The following is a 16,127-nucleotide window of genomic DNA, read 5'->3' as shown; positions in this document are numbered from 1 at the left end:
CTGACCGGTGCTGCTGAGGCCAGGTGCCCGTGCGTGTGCGGCTCTGAGGGGCCCTCTCTGCCCCTGTGGCTGCCTGACAGGGGCCTGTGTGGACACGCCTCCCCCTGGCCACAGTTGCCCTGCACAGAGCTCTGATGATGTCGCCTCTGTCTCTCCCTGGCCATGGCCTTGCCGTCTGCTTCCTCGCCCCTCTACACTGAACCCAGTGTGGTTGGGGTTTGCTGCTGGTGTGGTCATGCAGGGCCTGGCCCCATGGGTGGACTGTGCCGGCCGCTGGCACTGCTGCTTCCTTCAGCAGGCGGCCCAGCAGAGGCCCCGTGGGGGAGGCTGGCGAGCCCAGCCGGAGCCCCTGCACAGATACCAGGGAATGTTGGTCTCAGGTGTGAGTGTCATCAGGTGATTTGAAGGTTTTTGTCTAATGAAACTAATATATTCTTTCTTATAAAAGTTCAAATATCACACAAATTATAGACACAGAGTAAGTGCCCACAATCCCATATCGCAGCAGTAGCCACAGTAGATTCCTCCAACTCTTTTATATACATGTTAACATATAATCTTTGAATAACAAAATCAGGATTATACTTACATTACTTGTAATGAATGAACAGTGCCCTCATAGACCTCCGCGTCCTAATGTGAGTGGGACCTTCCTTATGTGGGACTTTGCAGATGGAATTAACACTCTTGATATGGGGCGATAATCCTGGATGATCTGGGTGGGCCCTTGTGAGAGGGAGGCAGGTGGAGAGGCTTTGACTACAGAAGAGGAGGCGGGAGGTGACCTGCAAAGAGGTGACCGCGGAGGCCAAGGTGGGAGGCGTGGTCTCACCTCACCTCACGCAAGGAACAGCAGCTTGTATCTTGGAGGCAAAGATCAGTGTCCCTGCCAACAGCCTGACTCCAGCCCAGTGCTCTCAATTTCAGACTTCTAGCCTGGAGCAGGCGCTCTGGCTGCAGGGAGAGGGGATGTGGACCCGCTGGCTGAGGTTGGTGGCAGAGACGGAGGGAAGTGAGCCTGTTCCTTTAGAGCCTATGTCACTGGGACTTGGGGTGAGAGAGAGGGTCAGCAATGGGAATGAAACGTTATTTGTGTTTGAGCTGGGGCCACTGGAGGCCGTCTGCTGAGACGAGGTGGGGGTGTTTTGGTGCTGTGCCCGCAGGCACTTGGCTGTGGTGGTCGGGGTGAGCACTGCCCAGTGCCATGGTCTCACCCTGGCCCTCCCTCCCGGCGCTGTGGTCTGTCTGTGGGCCATCCTGATGTCTTGAGAGCCCAGGGCAGCAGAACAGAGGGAGGTTCTCCAGGGACGAGTGAGGGGTGGGGGTGGGTGCAGCGACCCCTCATCCACTGTCCTGGTGCTCGGTGCCGGTGGGCTAGGGGCCGGCCTCTGCCAGGATGAGCAGCCAAGACCCTTGCGCAGCTGAGTCGACCTCGTCCTGGTTGCCCTTGGCATACGTGCCGGGGCCAGCCGGGACAGCTGAGGGACCGGTGGCGGAAGGGTCAGCCTCCCAGCACTGTCCCCTGCCCCCTGCCTGCAGGTTTTCCAGCTTGCGGCCCACCTGGTGTACTGGGGCAAGGCCATCATCATCTACCCGCTGTGTGAAAACAACGTCTACATGCTGTCTCCCAACGCCAGCGTGTGTCTGTGAGTCCCTGTGGCTGACAGGGCCCCAGGTGGTGCTCCCAGCTCAGCCAGGCCCGTGTCCCAGTTCTGGCCTGGTCCTGCCCCTCCAGCGCCACCCAGGCCTGTGCTGCTCTGCACTTGCAGCCTCTGGGAAAGGTCTGCGCCTGCCCACACCTGCCGGCCAGTGGGCCCTGTGCAGGGTGCCTGCTGGGAGGTCAGGAGCCTTGGTCCCGACGCAGAGGCTCACAGGGGCTGCCGCGTGGGGAAGGCGTCTGGGCTCTGTCCTCACTGCACCCTCCCGGACCCTCACCACACTGCATCCCCTCCTGCACAGTGCGGGCTCGAGGCAAGGACACAGATGCCTGACCGAGGGGAGACCTCTTGAGCTCAGGGATCCTCACCCCCATCCCCAGGTATTCCCCGCTCGCCGAGCAGTTCTCACGCCAGTTTCCATCTCACGACCTGCCGTCTGTCCTTGCCAAGTTCTCCTTGCCTGTCTCCTTGTCAGAATTCAGGAACCCCCTGGCCCCCCCTGTTCAGGAGGTGAGTCTTGGGAGCTGGGGGAGCCCAGGGACCAGCCACCTGGCTTCAGTCCCCAATTGATCCCAAGCCTGCAGTGTTGCTGCACCCAAGGCCTGGGTTGGGGGCAGTGCTTGCTGTGTAGGTGATACCTGCCCTGCCAGAGGCTGGCTGCCTGGCTAGGCTGCCTGCCGACACCTGGGCAGTGCCAGTCCCTCTACACACAGAGCTCTGTCTGCCCGTGGCAGGCAGTTCTCAGGGTTAGGGTGGAGCTAAGAGGTAACTGGTAGCAGATCGTGACCACTCCTGGGACAAGAGAGCCACCTGGTGCCCCTTCTGGACCTGGGGGTCCTAGAATCGGGAACACAGAGGGTTTTGTTTTACTGAGCCTGGGCCCTGCCCCCTGACTCCCTCTCCTGCCTGCCAGGGTCCCCGTGGCCACGGGGTCTGTGGGTATAAGTCTGAGCTCACAGACACCCAGAATTTTCACATTTGGGGCCTGCACAGGACAGGCCTGGGTCTGGGTCAGAGTCAGGGTGGTGAGGGGCTGGCAGGAGTGTGGGTGTGGTGTGGTGGCCACTAGGGAGGGGTGAGGCATGGGGAACGAGCTGGCGAGTTGTGTGTTTACAGAAGGACTGATTGACCTGGGTCCCAGAGCCAGGCCTCCCCCACCCCAGCCTGAGCTCTGGGCCCCCGGGAGAGATGGGCTGGTGTTCTCAAGGCTTGTCTTCAAAGTGAAGTGTTTGCTGTAACAAGTGCCGGGGCTGGTAGGCAAAGCCAGTCCTTAAAAGCAGCCCTTTCCTCCTCAAGTTGTGAACGCAGAGGAGGGACCGTGTCAGTCACCATCTGGTCCTCCCAGGGGTGGGGTGTGGTCTGCTCCAACCCCAAGCTGGAGCTTGGTCTGTTGGTCCCTTCACTTAGACGCCGAGCGTGACTGTTCTAAATGCCGTTGTTCGCGGCACCTTTGGTTTCCTGGGACAGTGCCAGGTTGTGCCAGCCAAATAGAAGGCACACTGTGTGTGCACCCTCCCCTCCCCAGTGCAGACTTCCCAGTGGTCTGGACAGCCGGTGGCTTTTCTTGGCCTGAGGGGAGCTGGTTCCGATTCTGCTGGGTCCTGGGTGAAGCCGCCTGCCTCCCTAACTCCTGTTTCAGGCCCTGAATGTGTGCAGGTGCTGACGAGGTCTCTTGAAGTATTTAACAGTCCTCTTCCATTTTCCTTGCTGTGACTGGGTCATACATGCTCACGGTACACGCGTGTGTCCATGCCTGCCTGCCCCTCCCAGCAGGGAACCCCAGTGACAGGAAGGTGGCATGTGGGTCTGGGGACGTGGATGCCCCCACATGGGGGTCGACCCAGGGGAGGACTTTCTGCTCTTAGGGTGCTGGCCACGGGCGGGGTCCCCACAGAGCCCATGGGCCGGGAGAGGCGGCACAGTAGGGCCGCCACGTCACAGGTCCTGTCAGCTCTGGGCAGAAAGGCGTGTGGGCAGCTGGGCACGTGGCGGGGTGAGGGCCGCCGTGGCCCCGCCGGGTGACCCCTCTGACCTCCGGCGCCCCCGCCTGCAGACGCAGCTCATCCAGATGGTGGTGTGGATGCTGCAGCGCCGGCTCCTGGTGCAGCTGCACACCTACGTCTGCCTGATGGCCTCGCCCAGCGAGGACGAGCCCCGCGCCCGCGAGGACGACGCGCCCCTGGCCACCAGGGTGGGCGGCCGCAGCCTCAGCACGCCCAATGCCCTCAGCTTTGGCTCCCCAAGTAGGACTTCCTGCCCCTGGGCATCTGTCTGGAGGGGGGTGAGCACCTGGGCGCCCCTGCGAGAGGTGGGTGGCTGGGAGGTCCGACTTGGGCACCTGTGAGTGACCACGGAACCGTCACAGGGCCGCACTCGAACCCCTGCTCACACCGCCCTCTGGGCAGCTGTGTCCTCACATGGACGTCACTCGCCCCACTGGGCAGCTCTGCCTGGGGGACGGGAGGTCCTCCCCTGCTTCCCTGAGGACGGGGCTCTGCCTTGCTGAGTCGGAGCAGCCTGGCCCAGCCTGGGGTTGGAGCAGACCACACTGCATCCTTGGAGGACCGTTGAAACCTGCAGCCCCAGGGCCTCTGTGGAGATAGTGACTGGTCCCTTCTCTGCAGAGCCATTTGGCCACAGTGTCTCCCTAAGGCAGCAGCCCTGAGCCCAGGTCCCTGGCTTGGGGACCCCAGCCTTCCCAGGGCCCCATTAATGCGAGGGGCTGGATGACCTTGGGGTTTGGGGCAGCTCCCCGAGGGCGTGGCGGTGAGCTCCCAGGTGGATGTGGGTGACCGCAGGGCCGCCGCTCCCTGACTGCTGCCGGTTCTCAGCCAGCAGCGATGACATGACCCTCACCAGCCCCAGCATGGACAACTCCAGCGCTGAGCTGCTCCCCAGCGGGGACTCGCCGCTGAACAGGAGGATGACAGAGAGCCTGCTGGCCAGCCTGTCCGAGCACGAGCGGGCCGCCATCCTCAGCGTGCCTGCGGCCCAGAACCCCGAGGACCTCCGCATGCTTGCCAGGTGCGGCGGGGCCCCGTGTGGAGAGAGACAGGTGGCAGACTTCAGCGCAGGTCTCAGGACTGGCGCCTGTGTGTGGGGTGTCTCTTGGACCTCCTTCCAGTGCTGCTCCTCACGTTGTCCTCAAGGGCTGGGCAGGGATCATCCCAGGACCCTTGGCCTGGGGGCGGGGTGGGGCCTGAGGTCTGCACATCATGGGTGAGAGACCTGTCACCCCCCAGCCCAGACCTGGGGGCACTGGGCACGTGGTGTTCCGGGAGCATGAAGTCATCGGGCCAAACCTCCAGGCCAGACTTCCCCAAGCTGCAGTGGCACGGAAGGCAGAAGCGACAGCTGCCCGTGCGGCCCCCTCCTCCGCCGAGGGGCTGTGGTGGGAGCGGGCCCCGCGGGCTGTCCGAGCCCCCGCTGCAGCTGTCCTCACACCCTCCCGCCCCCACCCCCGCAGGCTCCTGCACTACTTCCGCGGCCGCCACCACCTGGAGGAGATCATGTACAATGAGAATACACGGCGCTCCCAGCTGCTGGCGCTCGTGGACAAGTTCCGCAGCGTCCTGGTGGTGACCACGCATGAGGACCCGGTCATCGCCGTCTTCCAGGCCCTGCTCACGTGAGCTGGGTGGGGGCACTGCCTCTCACTCCCGGCTCCCTCCCACTGCGGGGCCTTGCTCTCCTCATCTTCGGTCTTCAGGACAGCCTCAGGGGCCCTGGGCTGTGAAGGTGAGGTTTGAGGTAGGGGCGCGACCAGCACGCGGGCCTCTTGAGGGCTGCATGCCTCCCGCACGATTCTGCCCGTGTCCCTCGCCGCCCTGTCTGGCCCAGCACTGCCTGCCTGCGGGCACCTTCCCAGCCCCACCCTCCTGTGTTGGCCTCCGGAGGCCATGGCCAAGCAGTCCCCTCTGCGGGCACCCAAGGCACCAGGACGTCCTGTGGGGAGTTGCTCTGTTTCCCCTGGGAGTGTGTCTGCCGTGCTGCCCCCCACCCCGGGGTGGCCTCAGGCCTGAGAGAAAGTGGGCATGGTGGCCCTGGGTCACCGGAGCAGAGCTGGCTGCCAGGGGGCCTCTGGCCAAGGTGCAAAGGACACTGTTGTAGAAACACAGCATTTATTTCGTTTGTAAACAATTAAAAGTCCCCGTGGGAGCAGGCCCTGGCTCCAGTCTGTGTGTCCCGCTCTGCCGCCCTGTCCACCACGCTGACCCAGGGGCTGCCCCGTACGTAGAAGCGCAGGGGCTTCTGGGCCCACTCGCCAGCCTGGCCTATGCCCACACGGGCTGCCGCCACCACGGCTGGCTCACTGGGCTCGGGGGGGCCCTGCTCCAGCCACACAGACTCATCCCTGGCCAGGTCGCGCTGGTCGAAGCTCCTGTCGATGGCCAGGGCCTGGCACAGCTTGGAGGGGCCGTTGCAGAGCTCACGGTCTTTGAGGGCTCGTCCCGCAGCGCCTTTGCGGAGGGCGTGGCGAAGTTGCCGCATGGCCTCCAGGCCCCCCAGGGGCTCCAGCGCTCGGAGCAGGACACACGCCCCGTCCCCTGTGGGAGATGGAGCTTCCAGGCTGTGGTTCTCCTATCCAAGGCCCGACCAGAGCGGCTGGGGACACCTGTGCTCACTCTCTGCCCAGACCCTGTGCCTGCCACCCGTCCTGCTCACCTGTGCCTCCTACGGGCACCTCTGGCCGCGTGCCTACCAGCTAGGGAGGCATTGAGCTCCCTGGCTTCCTCTGGTTTGTATGACTGGTGCTAACTGTAAGGTCGGTAGGCAATGGAAGCCCCAGAGATGGCCCCCCATGGGCATATGCCCATCAGCCCCCAGTGTACACAGGGTGCAGGTGAGCCCCACCCTGTGACCCAATGGGGAGAGGTGCCAACATAGCTCCCCACCTCGGGGCCCGCCCTCTCCCCCTCCAGTCCAGGCCACTGAGGAATGGCTGACACCCAGGGCCTGGGATTCCCCAGAGAAGACATGTCTGTCCAGAGCCCTTGATCCCCAGCTGAGCACTGGGGTTGTTCTGGGCCCGGAGTCTGCCCCACCTGCTGGGATCTGAGGGGCTCAGCCTGACGCGTGGGCAGCCCAGTCTCTCCCGGGCCTTAGCCACACAGGGCTTCCCAACAGCACCCAGGAGCTGGCCTCCTGCACAGCCCGCAAGCCTTAACCAGCCACTTTTCAAAGCATTTCAGGATGGCCTGAGGGCGCCCAAGCCTGGGCTCTAGTCCCTCCATGATTCCTGGGCTCTCCCTCACCAGCTGCACAGCTCCCTCTGGTTCCACCAAGCGCGCTGGGTGCCACCTGCACACAGGTCAGGGGAGCAGCTCACCGCTCCTCTCCGAGGATGCGTGTGCGTGCAGCCCCAGCTCTTCCCACTGGGCCTCCCTATCCTCCCCCCTGCCCCCCGCCCCCCACCCGCAGCAGCTGCTCGGTCTCCGCCAGGCCTCCACCCTGCAGGCACAGACCGGCCCCGCTGCCCTTCCCTCCCTCCTGGATGATGCTTGGCCCCAGCAGTCTACACCCTGCGGTTTTCTGCTCCCCTGACCAAGACGTTCCTGGGCATCCTGGTCACATGACCAGAAAGGAACACATTACCTCCCTCATCTGCCCGGTCCAACTGTACCCCCCAAAACGCCTTCCCTTCCTCACCAACCGCATCCCCTTGTCCAAGTGCAGTCTCCCCTCACGAGGGGTTGGTTCTAATGCCAAAGAAAAGCTTGGCCACTGGAAGGTTCTCTGGGAGATAACAGGCCCCTGGGGCAGTCCCTATCACTCAGCTGCACATAACTGCCTTCTGCGGGGCGGGGTGCAGGGCCAGTCAGGGCTCCTCGCATCCTCCAGCCTGCGGATCACACTCAGCATCTGCAGCTGTCCACTCTGGGCGATCACAACTCGCACGTCACTGGAATTCTCCAGTGTGACCGACAGCCCTGACATCCCAAGTCTTCATCTTGGGACGGAGGCTCAGCAGACGGACTCTGGGACTGGCTGGCCAGACTGGGCTAGGGAGACCTACTGCCGGGCGCTTCTTTCCCAGCACAGACGCCCAAGAAAACAGAGGTGCCTATCCACGAAGGACCTGGTGGGTCCCCCAACGAGGGAGAGCTCTAGATCAGCCTCTCTCCATTTGGCACCGCTGACCCTGGGGCCACGATTCTCTGTGGAGTCGGGCGTCCTATGTGTCATGAACAGTGCGCACCCTCCCTGACTCGTACGCACGGGAAGCCAGGAGCACGCCAGGGCTCTGACGGCCGAGAACATCCAGACATTGCCTCGTGTTCCCCACGGTGGCAGGGTCATCCCTGCTGAGACCCTGTGACTGCCCACTGCTGAGGCTCCTGCCTGAGCCCAGAGCACCCCAAATTGATCGCACCATCGTTTCCCTACAGTCGCCCCCTCCGAGTCCTCCCGCGCCAGCAGCGGCACCAGTGGCCACCGGGGGCCCCTGCACCGGCCGCTCTGGGTTCAGGTCTATCTCTGAGCCACTGGTAATGCAGCCAGGGTGACGCCGCAGCCTCGCTCCCAAGGCGCCCCTGGCTCAGACACCTGCCCCCCGGTCCTCCTCACCTCGGCTGGAGACGTTCATGCAGAAGTATATGCCATAGATAAGATACACGTAGAGGGTCCCAGGCTTCATGAACATGCCACGGTTGCGGGGGGTCTGCCGGCCGCCCCTTGAATGGGCAGCTTCATCCTCTGGCCCCAAGTATGCCTCAGTCTCCACGATGCGGCCGCGGAGCTCTGTGCCGTCATCCAGTCGTCGGACTAAGATCTGCTCCGGGGAGGAAGAAGGGGGCTCGTTCCCTGCTGATGGCCCGCAGCCTGGACGCCCCTCCCCAGCTTGGGATGTCCCGGGACATCTGCATACAGCCGGTCCGGCCATTGCGCCCCCCATCCCGCTGGGCCGCGGGCCACGGGCCTTGCTCAGCGAGTGTCCCGTCCACGGCGCAGCTAGCCTGGGCCAGCCAGAGCCGGGGTGTGCTCAGCACAAGCGAGTCCTCACGCCTCCTCTCACGGGGGCCCTGCGCCCCCCCGCCCAGTGCCCCCGGACCTGACACTTAGCCTGGGGCTGAGCGGTGTGAAGGGCACAGGGCCCTGCCCAGGATTCCAGGGCCCGTGGAGCTTTCCACCCAGACCAACTGCAAAGGGCTGTCGTGCTCAGTGCCCACGCAGCCAGCTCTGAAAGCAGCAAGACCAGCTGCCCCACGGTGCCCCAGCCTGGCCCCCAGCCCCGGGGTGCCAAGCTCCTTGAACTGGGGGTCAAGCACAGGCAGTGGGCTGGGGAGGTGGGCCTGGCGCTGGCTGCCTTGGACAACACCCTGGGGCGGGGACTGGGTGGGTCTGGGGTTGGGTCCAGCGGGGGACAGAGGCTGGCTGAGCACAGGGCAGGGGCGGCTGTCAGGGGCTGTCCCCTGGGGCCAGCAGAGCACCAAGGAGAGCAGGCCTCAGGGGAGTCAGGGCCCTGAGGAGTGCTGGGCACGTCAGAGCCGGGCCCACCTGCCTGGAGCCCCCGTGCCCAACGCCTGCACCACCGTGGCCTGGCCCTGAGAATGGCTGGCAGGCATGCCCAGTGTCTGCAGCCCCAGGTCTGACTCAACCAGGGTTCACGGTGGAGTATCGGGGATGGCCACTTCCCCAGGACGTCCCCAGCACCTGCCTTGTCCTTAGGCTAGAGCAATCGAGCGGATGGCCAGGCCACTGCCCCTTAACCCACGGAGCCCACTGTGTCTGGCCAGGGTCAGGAAACAGCCTGATTTCTGCGCCGCCGTCGGGTGGGTGGAGCCTCCTGCAGCCCTGTGCTCATGGTCTGCTTCTACTCCGAATCTCACGACCTTCTCTCAGACAGCAGGAGTCGGCTGCCCCTCAGCCCATCACAAACATCTCCTGCTTGCTGGTGGGGGTCCTGAGAGGACCCTTCTCAACCCACGAGGGGACACAGAGTGGTTTGGGCTGTTGCGGCAACCCGTAGCTCCTTGCGCTGACCTGCCCGAGGATGAGTGCAAGACCCAAGCCTGGTATGGGCTCTACAGAGGACATCCACTGGGAGAGTCTGAGAAAGGTTCTCCTCCTGAAGGAAAGGAGTATACGGGATAAGACCTTCCCTTCTCTGCTGGACAATGCCCTGTCCACCCTCAGGCTCAAATGGGCATGCTGGGAGCCCAGGGGGAGCCTGTGAGGACCTGGGGTCCTCGACGGGACGCTGGACTCACCTGCCCCCATGCCACTTCGTGTGAGGTCATAACCTCTTCTGACTCCACATGCTTTCAGGACCTCCTGGCCCCTGAAGCCCAGAGCATCCTCAGGGGAACAGACTGCTCCCTTCTGGACGAGTGCACACTTTAGATCACGCTCCACTAGCTTACATTTTAGGGTCTGTTCTTGGCACCAGTTTTCAAATAGCCACAGAAACTGACTCTCCTTGGCTATTTTAACCTCACGGTGTGCTCATTAAAGGACACGACGTAGCCACCGAGCCTCCAGGGCGACCAGGAAGCCAGGGCCTGGCACCAGGACTGTAGCCCGATGGTGCTCCACACAGATGCGGCACATGCTGTGCGCACGCCGCCTGGAGCAGGCTCCCCGACGGGCGCTGGGCATCCGGCGCCCATCCCAGGGGTCAGGGCTGCAGGTGCTGCCGGGAAGCGAGCCAGTGGCAAGGAAGAGGCTGTCGCCAGCCCGTGCCGATGCAGGACAGCCTGTGTGCCGTGGGCTCGGCTGCTGTGTGTCTAAGGCACTACACACAGACCAACTCCGGCAGGGCAGTGGCTGTGCCAGGGGACAGGGCAGGTGACAGGGCCAGCACGGACCACAGTCCTTGTGAGAAACCTGCCTGCCCTGCAGGCATCCCAGGCAGACCAGGGCCAGTGCTCCCACGCCCCAAGTGGAAAGTCTGATGCTGCAGCTGCTGCCTCCTCACTCTCACTGCCCAGAGCAGGCAGGCACCCCAACAACCTCGGCATTCTTCTGAGCCAACCCTGCGCCCAGCCCCTGCCCCAGGCGACTCAGGTGAAGCTCCTCAGGGCAAGTGTGGGCAAAGCGGCTGACTGCCTGAGGACAGGCAGGGCCAAGTCAGGGACGTGAGCCCAGCGGGAAGAGGGCTGTGCCCACAGACGCTGCCCGGTGGTGACTCTTCACGCGGAGGCCACGCTGCTACATTTCTATTACCTGTCCGAGAAATGCCCGGGCCAGGGACACTGCGGGCTGGTCGAAAAATGCTGATCCCAGGCGAGCAGGACGGCCCTCCGGGCTTGAGAAATAGATGCTGCGTGTGGGGCCCACGGTCGCGGGTGGCCCCAGGTGCAGCTCCTTGGGGGAAGGCGTCTGGGTCCCATCTGATGGGCTCTGATGCCGCTTGGCCTCCAACGCTCGCTGCTTTTTCTGCCCCATTGTGCGGGAAAGCTGAAATGGGAAAGGACAAAATCATCTGGGGAGGACAGCTGGTTGTTCAGTGAAGTCAGGAGCTCGAGGACTCATTTAACCGCCTGCCTGTCCACCTCCTCATCTGCAAAATGGGGGCAACCAGCTGCAGATGATGCCACACCTGACGTACTCCGCCCAGGCGGGGACCCGGAGGCCCTAGGAGATGACCGCACGTAAAGGCAGTGACAAGGCAGCCACTCTGCCCTGTACGCAGCACTTACACAGCTCAGTGGCAGGAGGCTTCAGGGCCTGGGGAGGGGACAGTGGCACCCAGGCCTGGGTCAGGGCTGGTCCCCGCTGACTGCCACTCATCACGTGGTCCCCAAGTGGACTTCTGAGCTTCTGAGTCCTCGGCACCTGACCCTGACCAGGAACTTTAAGTCAGCTGTGACCCCAGTGGGGCCTTGGCCGAGGAAGAGACTAGGGGGTCGAGTCATCCACACCCCTTCCCCACATCGGCAGGACTCCCGCTGTGCCTGACCCCTCCTACAAGAGCCCAGAAGGCCTGACACCCCCGTGGGTGAGCACCAGGTCACCCATCTTGGCTCAGGACAACCCTGATGAGTTCCCAGCTGTCCTGTGGCTCGTGACTCAGGATGTCAGAATAAGGAGAAGTGAAGCAAAGTTGAGGTCCCAGGAGTGAGGCGGCTCCGCCGAGACCAGCACACCACCTGCCTCCCAGCTGCTGCCGCAGGGCCGGGGACCTGACCACACACACCCTCAGTCATTCTGGGACCAGCCAGTCTCCCAGGGAAGACGCAGGTGAGCACTGGGGCCTGGACACCCTCCTCAGGGGTCGATTCCAGTGCCTCCCTGGCATGCGACAGACCCATCACCTTTAACGTAAGTGCTGACACTATGTTGTCCGGAGCCACTGGTCAGCTGAGAACGGATGCTGATGTGACCGCGACTGCAGCCTAGCCCGTCTTCCGACACCGAGTGTGGGTTCACGCTCCGGGACGCTGCGGCCCTGCTCTTCAGCCCGGGTGTGGCTCCCTGCCTGCCCGAGGCTCCGGGCTGACTCTGGGTCTCTGCCCTGACCCACCCTGGGGGGGTGGGGGCTCATACAGCTGCCCCGGGAGTGAGGCTCAGCAATGCCCCCGTTCAGATCCCCGGGCTGAGGAGTGGGGTGAGCCTGCTGTTGCACCCAAGAGTGACGGCTGCCCCAGAAAGTGACTTAATGTCTGTGCTTCTGTTTCACCTGCAGAAAGGGAACCAATATCGTCACACAGGGTGGTTCTGAGAATAAAACGAGAAGCCGGGGAAGTACTCAGCCAGCCTACAGACAGCACTCACTAGTGTTAGGAAGAAACACCCTCACCAGAGTGCCTCTGGGCAAAACCTGGGGAGGGTCTCTTGCCAGGCTGGGCCTCCCCAGGGGAGGGCTGGAAACAGCCGCCTGGAAGGAGGCGCCCAAGACACCTGCCACCCCTCCGTCAAAACCTGGGCGAACGGGGTCAGTTACAGAGTGTTTATCCGTCTGGGACACGCACTGGAGGGAGGGCTGTGCGGAAGTAGTCTCTCGGGCCAACCGGACGGTCACGTCTGCGGCAGGCGGGCTCCGGGCAGGGGCCGTGTGAGTCGGGCCGTGTGCCCAGCATGTAACCAGGCAACCGGGCTCGGGCTCTCCTTCCTGGAGGCCTCGGGCCGGGCCTCGACTCTGCTGGTGGCAAATGGAGCGGCCGAGCGGGTCCGACCCCGCCGGCAGGGCTCATCTAGAGACTGCACACGCAGCGGGGCGGCCCGGGAGTACGTTACTGGCTCCCGCTCAGGGCTCACTGCGGTGGGGCTGAGACTCCGGGGAGGGTCTCAGCCCAGAGCCTGTCCTTCGGCCGTGCGCCCTCGGAGGGACCTGCTCCCGGGGCGCGCACTCACCTGGGCCCCGCGACGCGCAGGTTCCCGGCGGCCCGCCGCGGCTTCGGACCCGCCAGCGCGGAGCCCACCCAGGAGCCCACCCGGAAGTACCGCCTGGTCTGGGGGTGGAGCCGGCGCCTGCGCGGAGGAGGGCGGAAGGCCGGCTGCGGGCGGGGGAGCGGAGCGAAGCGGAGCTGGGCGGGCGCCCGGGGCCGGCCTGGGGACCCGCGTTTCCCGCTGGCGCCCCTGCCTGGCGCCCCACCTCCCATCTTGGACGAAGCCCGCGGCTGCTGGAACGCTTGCAGTGTGAGGGGGAGCAGGCAGCTGGGGTGAAGGGGAGCCCCGGGCTCCTCACCTCTCCCAGTGGCATGCCCCCACTCCCCGCGCCACACTTGCACGGTGGTCCACCTGGTCCACCCTCCCCCCCGCAGCCGCAGAACGCACTCCTCCACCGGCTGGTGGTCAGACCTCCAAGAGGCCTGGTCTCTTAGGAGCCTTGATTGGGCCCCGGCTGGAGCTGTGGTGGTTTTGGGGTGCACGTGGAGTGCGCCTGAGGGAGGGGGCATGGGAGCCCTGGTCCTTGAGACACGCCTTCCTGGACTGCGGACGCGCATTACCTAGGGCGCATTTGGGTGGAGAGGATAGATTGGATGACGGAGTGGGCCAGAAAGACTTTGTCCAGGAGGTGGACCCAGGCCTTTCTGGAAGCGCCCCCACCCCCACGGGTGGGTCCCAGGACACTGTCTCAGCAGTGGGGCCCCCACCCCTCCCACCACCTAAGGATGCTGAGAGGAGCCTGCACAGTTCTGGGGGTGAGCGGGCTGGAGTGGAGTGAGGCCAGCAGGAGGGCTGTGGAGACCTCTGACCACCCTTACTGCAGGGCAGCGGCTGGGGGCGCTGTGAGGTGCATCACTGCCCTTTTGGGCAGCGTAGGGAACAGCTCTGCCCTGGAGCGTGTCCTGAGCTCTCTGACTGGGTCACCCTGGCCCTGTGAGGGGCACCCACTGGGCCTTGGGAAGCTGCTGGGCAGAGGATGGTGTGGGGGTGTGGGGAGGTACCAGGGCCTGTGACGGGCCAGGATGTGCATGGCGCCTGGTCAGCAAGTCCAGCTGGGACAGCCCTGGTCTCCAGCTCCTCCTCCTCCTCCTCAGACCAGCCCAGGGGCTTAGCTCCAGCGCAGGCCCAGGCCCCCGCCCAGCGGTGCACCCCCACCTCCCAGGGCCCCCACGGGGACTTCCTGCGGAGGGAGGGGCAGCCTTGCAGCGCCTGCGGGAAGCCGCCCAGCTGTGTGTGGCACTGAGGGCTGCTTCCTTCCGGGGGTGCAGTGTGTCGTCAGTGGGAACTTGTGAGGCAGGCCTGGATGTGACTCCCACCCTTCTTCCCTCCTCACCCGCTGCAGCCTTTCTGCCCGAACAATGTCCCCCCCTTCCGGCCTTCCTGTGTGCCCAGCCTCCCTCCCCCTGCCCTGAGACAAGCTGAGGCCGCAGTTGGGCCCATCCCCCTGGGGGGACCAGGGGCACGGTGGCTGCTGTTTTGGATTCGTTTTCATTTCAATTTCACGAATGGTGCGTGGACCTTGTAGAAATCTCGGGAGTTCACACATTCCTTCAGGGCGTCTTATCCCCAACTTGAAGACGAAGAGAGGTTTGGAGGGCAGCCCAGAGGGAGGAGACGGGGCTGGAGCCAGCAGCCCCTTCTCCAGATGTTCAGCCCAAGTGCAGGGCCTTGCACAACCTCTGCCCCCTCCCGCCCCGGGCCCCCCACTTCCTGCTTTGTGGTCTGAGGCTGCACCGCAGGCAGGAAGTGGTGAGGTGGTGGGCTGCGCGTTCCCACTGTGGCCTACAGGGCGGGCTGCGGGCTGGCCGGGGTGAGAAGCAGGTGCTCAGCAGGGGGACGGGACTAGGGCCTTCTCTGTCCCCAGGGTGCCTGCCTGCTGGGCTGGGAGAGGCTCCTTGGCGGAAGCCCTCAGTGCTCTGAAAGGGATTGGTGCCCAGGGGAGCTGCCCTGGGCCCTGGAGGGAATGGCGGTCCCTGAGCCTTGAAAGGACTGGCTCCACGAGCTCCCACCCAGCACACTGCTCGTGGGCCTTCTCTCCGTGCCTCTGTGTGGGGGCAGCGAACGCTGCCAGAGGGGCCGCGCTGTCCCTGAGGCTGCAGCGGGGCCGCCTTGGGCGGGGGCCTCTGTGGCCGACGGGCCTGGGGCATTTGGGCAGCGCAGGCAGCCCCTGGCCGCGTCACCCCTTCCTGGGGCTGTGCTGCCAATGCTGCTCCCTGGGGGCTGGGTGCTCAGGGCCCCCTTGCCCGGCCCCGAGACGTGGGGAGGGGCAGCTGCCTCAAATAGCCAGTGACTTCAGGCCCCTGGCTGGCCTGGCCCACTGCTGCCTCTTCCCCAAATAGCCAGGGGCTGGTCCTGAGCTCATGCAGGCCCCCAAAGTTCAGGCGGGCCTGCTGAACTAACCCCTAATGGCTGGTAGGGGTGCCTTTCAGTGGTTGGGCCCCCACCCACTCAGGTCCTAGAGCCGTCCGCAGGCAGGGAGTGGTCCAGACACCGGGCCGGCCTGTCACCTGCACACATCCCAGGTGGCTGCAGTGGAATCCTCCTTCCAGGGCCTCAGAAAAGATGAAACAGGGACTGGGAGCTGGGCCTCCGTGTCAGGAGCGCCTCCGTCAGAGCACAGGGCAGTGAGGCTGGGCATGTGTCCCTGTGGCCGGGGTCCAGGCCTCTGCTCACACTGTCCTTCTGGCGTCAGGGTCCTGCTCAGGAGGCCTGGTGGGCTGAGAACCTGTGGACTCCTGGGCTTGCCTGCCAGGGTGGACGTGGCAGCCACACCTGTGAGGGGCAAGGGCCTGCAGCAGAGGCTGCTTGGGGTCTCACAGGCGTGGGGACAGAGAGGGTACCGTGGAGGCAGCCCAAAGGAAGCAGGAGGGGGCCACCCTCTCCGGAAAGGCAGCTTACACTCACTGAGGACAACTCGAGGTGGTGCTGGCTGGGGTGGGAGTGCTGCGGCGGGAGGGACTAGGGGGTGGGCCCAGGCCTGGCTGAGGGCCTGCTCTGGCCGAGCTCCTGGCTGCTGGGAGCGAGAGTCTGGGTCACGGAGGGGTTCTGGATGCCCTGTAGCACCTGCTGAAGGGAGACCTGTCAGACTGGATGCCCGGCCTTGGCAAGCGCTGGAGGTGAGCCCAGGTGCTGGGCTCC

General features: G+C 64.6%; 2 protein-coding genes across 9 annotated transcripts in view; one reads left to right on the top strand and one right to left on the bottom strand.

Annotated features, from left to right (window-relative positions):
* NPRL3 (NPR3 like, GATOR1 complex subunit) overlaps positions 1-5,832 on the top strand; it is a 33,253-nt gene extending 27,421 nt beyond the window's left edge. For 2 of the 8 annotated variants that reach the window (XM_055562527.1, XM_055562529.1), the window contains 5 exons: positions 1,540-1,646; positions 1,960-2,168; positions 3,712-3,901; positions 4,518-4,682; positions 5,125-5,832. In XM_055562527.1, the coding sequence (XP_055418502.1) occupies positions 1,540-1,646; positions 1,960-2,168; positions 3,712-3,901; positions 4,518-4,682; positions 5,125-5,290 (837 nt within the window). In that variant the 3' untranslated portion in view covers positions 5,291-5,832. Of the gene's footprint in view, positions 1-1,539; positions 1,647-1,959; positions 2,169-3,711; positions 3,940-4,489; positions 4,683-5,124 lie in introns of those variants that run through there. The other 6 variants (XR_008707680.1, XM_055562528.1, XM_055562533.1 and 3 more) reach the window with 6 other exon arrangements.
* MPG (N-methylpurine DNA glycosylase) lies at positions 5,763-14,019 on the bottom strand. Its single transcript, XM_055562702.1, has 6 exons — positions 13,938-14,019; positions 13,288-13,482; positions 12,954-13,096; positions 10,824-11,057; positions 8,226-8,430; positions 5,763-6,205 (listed from the first exon to the last, which is right to left on the bottom strand). The coding sequence occupies exons 1-6, from the start codon at positions 14,017-14,019 to the stop codon at positions 5,799-5,801; spliced, it is 1,266 nt and encodes a 421-aa protein (XP_055418677.1). The 3' UTR covers positions 5,763-5,798.
* Between the last annotated feature and the right edge of the window lie 2,108 nt (positions 14,020-16,127).

Source organism: Bubalus kerabau, chromosome 23, assembly GCF_029407905.1.
Source record: "Bubalus kerabau isolate K-KA32 ecotype Philippines breed swamp buffalo chromosome 23, PCC_UOA_SB_1v2, whole genome shotgun sequence".
Lineage (NCBI taxonomy): Eukaryota > Metazoa > Chordata > Mammalia > Artiodactyla > Bovidae > Bubalus > Bubalus kerabau.
This window is presented reverse-complemented; position numbering and strand designations above follow the sequence as displayed.

Excerpts from the sequence above, each read along its gene's own strand:
- MPG (XM_055562702.1), bottom strand. The coding sequence starts at position 14,019 with ATGCACATCCTGGCCCGTCACAGGCCCTGGTACCTCCCCACACCCCCA. Across the intron at positions 11,058-12,953 it reads CTGCGCGTCGCGGGGCCCAG|CTTTCCCGCACAATGGGGCA; the intron begins GTGAGTGCGCGC and ends TTCCCATTTCAG. Across the intron at positions 8,431-10,823 it reads CCCGGGCATTTCTCGGACAG|ATCTTAGTCCGACGACTGGA; the intron begins GTAATAGAAATG and ends TCCCCGGAGCAG.